General features: G+C 53.8%; 2 protein-coding genes across 2 annotated transcripts; both read right to left on the reverse strand.

Moving 5' to 3' along the window:
- Positions 1-350: 350 nt before the first annotated feature.
- Positions 351-1,292, reverse strand: LOC136492253 (uncharacterized mitochondrial protein AtMg00810-like). The gene has a single exon (XM_066488335.1). It carries the CDS (start codon positions 1,290-1,292, stop codon positions 351-353), a length of 942 nt encoding a protein of 313 aa, XP_066344432.1.
- Positions 1,293-4,162: 2,870 nt separating this feature from the next.
- Positions 4,163-4,873, reverse strand: LOC136492254 (uncharacterized). Its single transcript, XM_066488336.1, has one exon. It carries the CDS (start codon positions 4,871-4,873, stop codon positions 4,163-4,165), a length of 711 nt encoding a protein of 236 aa, XP_066344433.1.
- Positions 4,874-7,717: the final 2,844 nt, after the last annotated feature.

The following is a 7,717-nucleotide window of genomic DNA, read 5'->3' on the forward strand; positions in this document are numbered from 1 at the left end:
TGGAGTTGTTTGAGCAAAGTACCAAGGTTTGTTTGACTTCATAGGCTTCCATCCACTTGATAAAGCAATTCATGCAAAGATATGACTTATCATTTCATGTGACTTTTTGATTCCAAACTTTATGAAACTTTTCCACGGGTCTAGATGGATGCATGTGGATGTAATGTACATGGAAGAAGTATGTTTAGAATTACTCTTGCATAATCTTAACAAGGGTCCATATGTAAGCAATTGTGTGTGGCCCAAGTTTAAGTTGGAGCTCCATCATGTAAATTTGATCTTGACACCTTGATTACCACTTGACATGCCATGTTTGAGCTCAAACCCATTGCTTAACTGGTGATAAACACCTAGGGTGTTACAGCGTCGTGGGCCGTTGGCGGCGTCCTAAAGACTCGGTGAAGGCCTCCATTATCACCCCCCACAGTGGCAGCGTCGGATGTCCCGACGGTGAGACTAGATCGGAACGCCGCGAACGTCGCTGTGGGCAGGCCCTTAGTCATCACGTCGGTGAACTGCTGATCTGTTGGAACATGAACGACATGCAGCTCACCGAGGGCGACTTGTTCCCGCACGAAGTGGATGTCCAGGTCGATATGCTTGGTACGCCGGTGATGTACAGGGTTCTTGCTCATGTAGATGGTGGATACGTTGTCGTAGTAGGCGATCGTGGTGCTTGGAATGTCGACGTAGAGCTCGCCGAGCAGTTGGCGTAGCCAGATACATCCGGCCACCGCATTCGCCACGGCCCGGTATTCGGCTTCGGCGCTTGACCGGGATACCGTGGCCTGTCGCTTGGACGACCACGACACCAGCGCGTTGCCGAGGTAGATGCAGTATCCGAACGTGGAACGTCGCGTGTAGGGGCAACTGGCCCAGTCGGTGTCCGAGTAGGCGATGATCGACGGCGTCGAAGTCATGCCGCGGAGGTGAAGACCGTAGGATGTAGTGCCTCGGATGTAGCGCGGGATTCGCTTGACGATGGCGAGGTGGCACTCCCATGGGTCATGCATGTGCAGGCATGCCTGTTGGGCGGCATAGGCGATGTCGGACCGTGTGATGGTGAGGTACTGTAGCGCTCCGGCGATACTGTGGTACTCACTCGGATCACGAACAGCAGCACTAGAGGACGACGACAGCTTGGCCTTCGTGTCGATCGGCGTCGCGGCGGGCTTGCAGCTCACCATGCCCGCACGGTCGAGCAGCTCCTCAGCGTACTTCGTCTGCGACAGGAAGAAGTTGGAGTCGCGACGTCGCACATCGACGTCGAGGAAGAAGTGCAACGGGCCCATGTCCTTCACGGCAAACTCAGCCTATAGTTTGGCGACGATGTCCTGGAGAAGCACATCGGAGGAGGCAGTGAGCACCATGTCGTCGACGTACAAGAGCAGGTATGCTGTGGACGAGCCGCGGCGAAGAACGAACAGGGAGGAGTCCGAACGTGTGTCGACGAACCCGATGGAGCGCAGGAAGCCGGCAATGCGTGTAAACCACGCCCGAGGAGCCTGTCGGAGACCGTACAGGGAGCGCGAGAGGAGGCAGACGGCGTCGGGCTGCGTCAGATCGACGAAGCCGATGGGCTGCTGGCAGAGGATGTGTTCGTCGAGGTGGTCGTGGAGGAACGCGTTGGAGACATCAAGCTGTCGGACTGGCCATCGTTTCCCTGCAACAATCGTGAGCACAGTACGGATCGTCGCCGGCTTCACCACGGGAGTGAAGGTCTCGCTGAAGTCGATGCCCGCGCGCTGCGTGAATCCGCGCACGACCCAGCGAGCTTTGTAGCGTTCGAGGCTGCCATCGGGGTTGTACTTATGCTTGAACACCCACTTTTCGGTGACGACGTTCGCTCGCGCGGGCCATGGAACGAGCCACCATGTGTGGTTGGGCTGTAGGGCGTTGAACTCCCGCTGCATGGCCGCCTTCCAGTTGGGGTCACGGAGAGCCGCACGCGCAGATGTGGGGATCGGGGAGACCACCGGTGCAGCCACCGTCATAGCGTACCGTGGGTTCGGCTTGTGGATGTCGTCCCGAGCACGGGTCACCATGGGGTGACATTGTGGTGCGGCAACTGGAGGTGGCACTGCTGGTGTCGAAGAGGCTATGCTGTCCGATGAGGACGATGTCGAGGAAGACGGTGGTGTGGCGTCAAACCGCGGCGCCGAGGGTGTTGACGACGAAGACGCAGATGGCATGGATGATGACGGCGGAGATGACGCTGGTGTGCCGTCAAAGCGTGGCGGTGAAGGTGCCAGCATTGTGTCAGAGTTGGGCGCTGTCGAAGGAGCATCGCGGTGCCGAACCGGATGCGCGACGCCGTGGCCATCAAGGGGCAATGGGGCCACGATCGGTTCAACATCGCGGATGACACTGTAGATGGCGCGCGCGGATGACATGCTTGATGAAAGGGGAACTGAGACTCGTCGAACACGACATGCCGTGAAGTGATGACGCATTGCGTTTCCATGTCGTAGCACCTATACTCCTTGTGATCTGCAGGATATCCGAGGAAAACACATGGGACGGAGCGTGGACAAAGCTTGTTTGTCGTGGTCGCCGTCTGGTTAGGGAAGCATAGGCTGCCAAAGACGCGCAAGTGATCGTAGGTGGGGGGAGTGCCGAAAAGAAGCTAATGTGGTGTCATGGTGCTGGTGGCGCGGCATGGCCGGATGTTGATCAGATTGGTCGTAGTGGCCAGAGCCTCGACCCAAAACTGTGATGGAGCAGATGCGTGCAGGAGCATGGCACGCACGCTGTCGTTCAGAGTGCGCAAGGTACGCTCGGCCTTGCCATTATGTGCCGATGTGTATGGGCAGGAGAGGCGAAAGGCCATCCCATGAGCTTGAAGAAATCGGCGCATGGTGTAGTTATCAAATTCGCGGCCGTTGTCAGTTTGCAAAGCGACAATAGGTAATCGAAACTGAGTGTGAACATAGGAGCAAAATTTTAGAAAAGTTGGGACGACATCAGCTTTATTCAGTAGCGGGAAGGACCAAACATAATGAGTGAAATCATCTATGATAACCAAATAAAATTTGTAACCGGAGATGCTAGGTACAGGACTTGTCCAAACATCGGAATGCACTAATTGGAAAGGAAAATAACTAATGGACTGAGATGATGAAAAGTGTAGGCGAACGTGTTTGCCTAATTGGCAAGCAGTGCAGACATGATCGGTGGACTTGGTGAAGGAGAAGTCGAAGGTACGCAGCGCCGCGGCCAGTTGATCATGCCCTGGATGCCCCAGCCGTTGGTGCCATAGGTCGGCTGATGCGAAGGAGGCATGAAGAGCATGATGTTGTGGTGGCCGCAGGGGGTAGAGGTCGCCGCGGCTATCACATCGGAGCTTCTCCTGACGGGTGTCCAGATCCTTGATGGAGAAACCAAGGGGATCAAATTCAACCAAAACATTATTATCACAGGTTAGAGATCGGACATATATCAAATTCTTGACTAAAGGAGTGACGAGTACGTTGTTGAGGGATAGAGGAGAGGAGGAGGTGGAAATGGAGGAGTCAGCAAGGTGGGTGATGGGCATGCGAGCACCATTGCCCACCGTGACAAAGGAGGAAGGAAAAAGAGGGCGCGGATGATGAAGGTTACCGGTGCTGGACGCCATGTGTGAAGAAGCACCAGTGTCCAGGAACCAGTCGGAGCCGCTGGTGCCTGCAGGAGGAACGCCGGCGTTGGCGAGGGCGGTGAGTAGGGCGTTCGGCTCGGCAGGCGTGGTCACGTAGTTGGGCGCCTGGCCGTAGACGTCGGCTATTGGGCAGTCGGCGTAGAAAGCCTGTTGAGGAGGCATTCCAGGCCGTGGGCTGAGGACACCGGTGGTGGGAGGTCGGAAGGGCATGGGCCATGCCTGGACCATGCCCTGCTAGGGGTTGTACGCCGCGGCCAACGGTGTGTTGGGGAAGGTGGCATGCCATGGTGTTAGAGTAGATCCGCCACCAGCGGCGGCGTTGTTGTGGGCAGGTGCCCCGTTGTCGTTGCCGCGCCCACGACCGCGGCGCCGGTTGCGATTGCCGCTGGGAGGAGTGCTGGAGGTGTGACCGACTGGTGCAGGGACTGACGGAGGGGGTGTAGTGCTCGACGAAGACCCGCCAGTGGAGAGCGGCACGCGTCCGCCTTGTGCGACCATAGCCTGCTGCGCCGCCAACTTGCTGTGCTAGGTGGCATAGAGCTCCTCCAGCAGGAGGAATGAGCGAGCGGTGAGGAAGGTGTGCGGGGGCTGGTGGGAGGTGATGGTGGCGATGCAGTGACGGTATTTGTCGTTGAGGCCGCGCAACATGTTGAGGACCTGGGACGGGTCGGGGACCGGCTGGCCGAGGTCGCCGAGAGCGTCGGCGAGCTCCTTCAGTTTGGCGGTGTAGTCGGTGATGCTGAGGTTGCCCTGGTACAGACTCCGGTATTCGGCCTCCAGGTAGATGGCACGGTGGAGCTGATGGTCGCGGAATTGGTCGACGATGGCGCGCCAGATCGTGAAGGCGGAGGCGCCGGGAACGCGGACGATGCGCATGACGTCGCGTGACATGGTGTTGAAGAGCCAGTTCACGAGGCACTGGTCCTTCATCGCCCACTCCGGATCGGCAAGTTGCGCAGCGGTTGGGGCGGCTTGAATGTGAGGAAGAAGACCGAACTTCCCGATGACGGAGTCGAGGAAGCAGCGCCACTCTTGATAGTTCGGGTGGACGATATCAAGAACCACCGGCACATGGGACTTGATGTTCACCATCATGAGGGCAACGGCTGGTGGAGGTTGGGAACGGGGTGGGGGGGGAGGCGCTCCGCCATTGAACGGGGCGGTGAAGGACGCGGACGAGGAGGAGGGAGAGCCATGGGTGGAGTGCTCGAATGCGAACAGTGGGTTGTCGTCCATGGCGAGCAGCGGAGGTAGCGAGCAGCGGAGGAGGGGGATGAGCGCTGGTTTACAGGGGATCAAACCAAGCTAATTGATACCATAAAGAAGTTTAGACTCAAGCCACACTTTGCATTGATACACTGACATTTACACTTATACAGGGGCGAGCACAGCTCGTGGTCTCTCAGATCCTACATACAAGGAGACTAGGCCGCTCAGCCGTTCGTCGTGCTCATGCAGATCGTGGGCGCGCTCTGCGCGCGGTGACTCCGTCTGGGCGCGCACGCTCTACGCGGCTGGTGCGCGCTCCGCGTGACTGCGTCGTGGGCCGTTGGCGGCGTCCTGAAGACTCGGCTGAAGGCCTCCGTTATCAATTAGGAGTTGTTGGAGAGAGATTTTTTTCCTCTTACTAAAAACCAAGGATTAAAAGGAGAAAATAGTGTATGTTAAATGGTGCGTGTGCCCTCATCACCACCCGTTGTAACTGCACGAACGTTAGGTTCCGTAGGAGATTCTCCTGTCCCGCCTCCAATCATACCCACACGGCTAGCCTGCACTGCGTCCACTGCTGGTCCTACCGCCAGCCTTTCTAGGGGTCGTTGGAACAGCAACGCACCGCCGGATGCCCCTCAGCCATCCGTGGTACTGATGTGGTTTCAAAAGCTGCGCTTTCTCGTCATCCCCACACGAGCTTGCCCTGGCCTCTGTCCTGGGCATGCATATGGGATTAGGAGTACGGAGTATAGGACAATCAACTGAACTTTCACCTGCAGTCCTGCTTCGACTCAGGGTACGTTCAGGCTAGCCGGTATCTCCAGACTCCGGAAGGCGGAGTAACAAACACTGTCGTATCATGGTGAAAGATGAGTTTACCATGGCTGCACTGCAAAACTACAAATGGCACTGCCACACTTGTGGAGCAGAATAGCCAGCTGCAGGATTATTTTTCGTGTGCATCACGAATGACATCCTCTCTTAGATCCTCATAGACAGCTGTCTCTGACAGAGATTCTTAACCACTACTAGCACCCTAGGTACTAGATTTTGGCAATTGTTCAACCACTAACCGGCAGCTACATGCAGATCTTAGAGAGGCCATCATTCCAATCAAAAACTCCATTATGCAGCGTTAGGTGAAAAATCTTACAAGACTGTACTATTCTAGCGGCAGCGGGCTGCGGGCCTCATGCCATGTTCATGTTCTTGTTCTTCTGTGTCGTGTCTCTGTCAGTTTTGATTCGGTACGTAGCCCATTGGACCGTCTGTGTTTGTCCTCTTGCTCCTCCTGTCCGGGACCAATCCGCTCTTGGGCAGTTGCACTGCTTCCCAAGCTAGTGTGCATGCCAGTTGACAGTGGAGTGTGGAGACGGATAGACGATAGCCCGTCGCTATTTTTGAAAGGGTACGTGTCCTGTCCCCATCCCCACTCTATTATTTTTGAGTCAGGCTCAGGCCATTGGCAAATTACTGTGCCTGCATTATTCATTCTTCTGACTGAGACCATAATTCAGGCAACTACTGCACTCAAAACATGATTTGCCAGCTCTGCTAAGGTATGTTTTGGCAGAAAACATTAATCACTTGGTGTTGGCTACTGAGGCCAGTAGACAAAACATGCACGGCGTGAGCACGACAGTGACAATTTTGTGCTATATTTGCTCAAAAATCGCTTTCTGATGCTGATGGGAGTCAAGTGGTTCGGACTGTTTCGGCATTTTTTTTCCAGCATATCTGACGGTACAGTCAGAATTTGTGACATTTTCTTTGGCTCGTCTTCCTCTTGTACTTTCGGCACCGACACATACGCCAGCAGAAAATAATGGGGAGACGCAGAACATAAGTAACCGTTCCACCATTGATGCGTTTGGTGTGCATCGCCAAACTTGCAACCAAATTAGTGGTCAAATCAGAACGTTTAGCTGGCATACAGTTCCATGCTTTGCTCGGGAAGAAATGCCGTGGGTGCATTCTACACAGCCGGCGAGTTTTTCATGATCAGAACATCAAGTTCAGAGTAGTTAGACGATAGATAGGTCAGCCTGATTCTGTACATGTTTAAGAAAAACTATTGAAGAGTTTCAAGTGTACCGCTCCTGAATCCTGAGGAAAGTCATGGGATGGTGATTAGTCCTAGTTTAGATTTTTATGAGGTGCAGGGCCGTCCCTGGGGCGTGCAGCCTGGGCGACGGCGCATGGCCTCTGATTCTCATAGGCCTCCAAGTATATAGTACCACCCATATAGCTAAGCACAGCAGGTAATTTGTTTGATTGTTTCTTTGGCCCAATAGCATCGCCCATTAGCAAGCCAATTAGCTCAATAGAAAATCATTGTCTGGCCGGCTACACGGACGTCGTTTTGTCTCCCGTCTCGACTCTTGCGATCCCAATTCCCAAACCTGTTCGTCTAGACGTCTCCTATCGCCGAGGTACCCAGGTGAGGCGCTGAGGCCCTGAAGGTAAATAGGTAATACTAATCATTCATGTTTCTTTTTTTTCAATTCATTCACAATCACAGCGTGACAGCAAACTACAGCGAGTAGCGGGTCGATCTCTAAATTTATTCTTTTGATCTTTTCATCTAGGCACCTACTGGAATAGTGTTCAAAGATTTGAGTCGGGTTAGCAAAAGTGTAAGAAAAAACAAAGAATAGAGGATTTAATCCAATCTCAGAAAAGAGCTATGGATAGGTTTATTACAAAACAATCACAAGTGTCATTAAAGATTATGAGCATATCATTGAAGATTTTATTTCAAAGAACACTAAAAGAATGATGCTATTTAAGTAAAGATCATGAAACATAGGCACCATTCTTGATATATCTTATTACAATATAATATAAAATACGGTACATTTTATTTTA

This window comes from Miscanthus floridulus, chromosome 11 (assembly GCF_019320115.1).
Source record: "Miscanthus floridulus cultivar M001 chromosome 11, ASM1932011v1, whole genome shotgun sequence".
In the NCBI taxonomy this organism is placed as follows: domain Eukaryota; kingdom Viridiplantae; phylum Streptophyta; class Magnoliopsida; order Poales; family Poaceae; genus Miscanthus; species Miscanthus floridulus.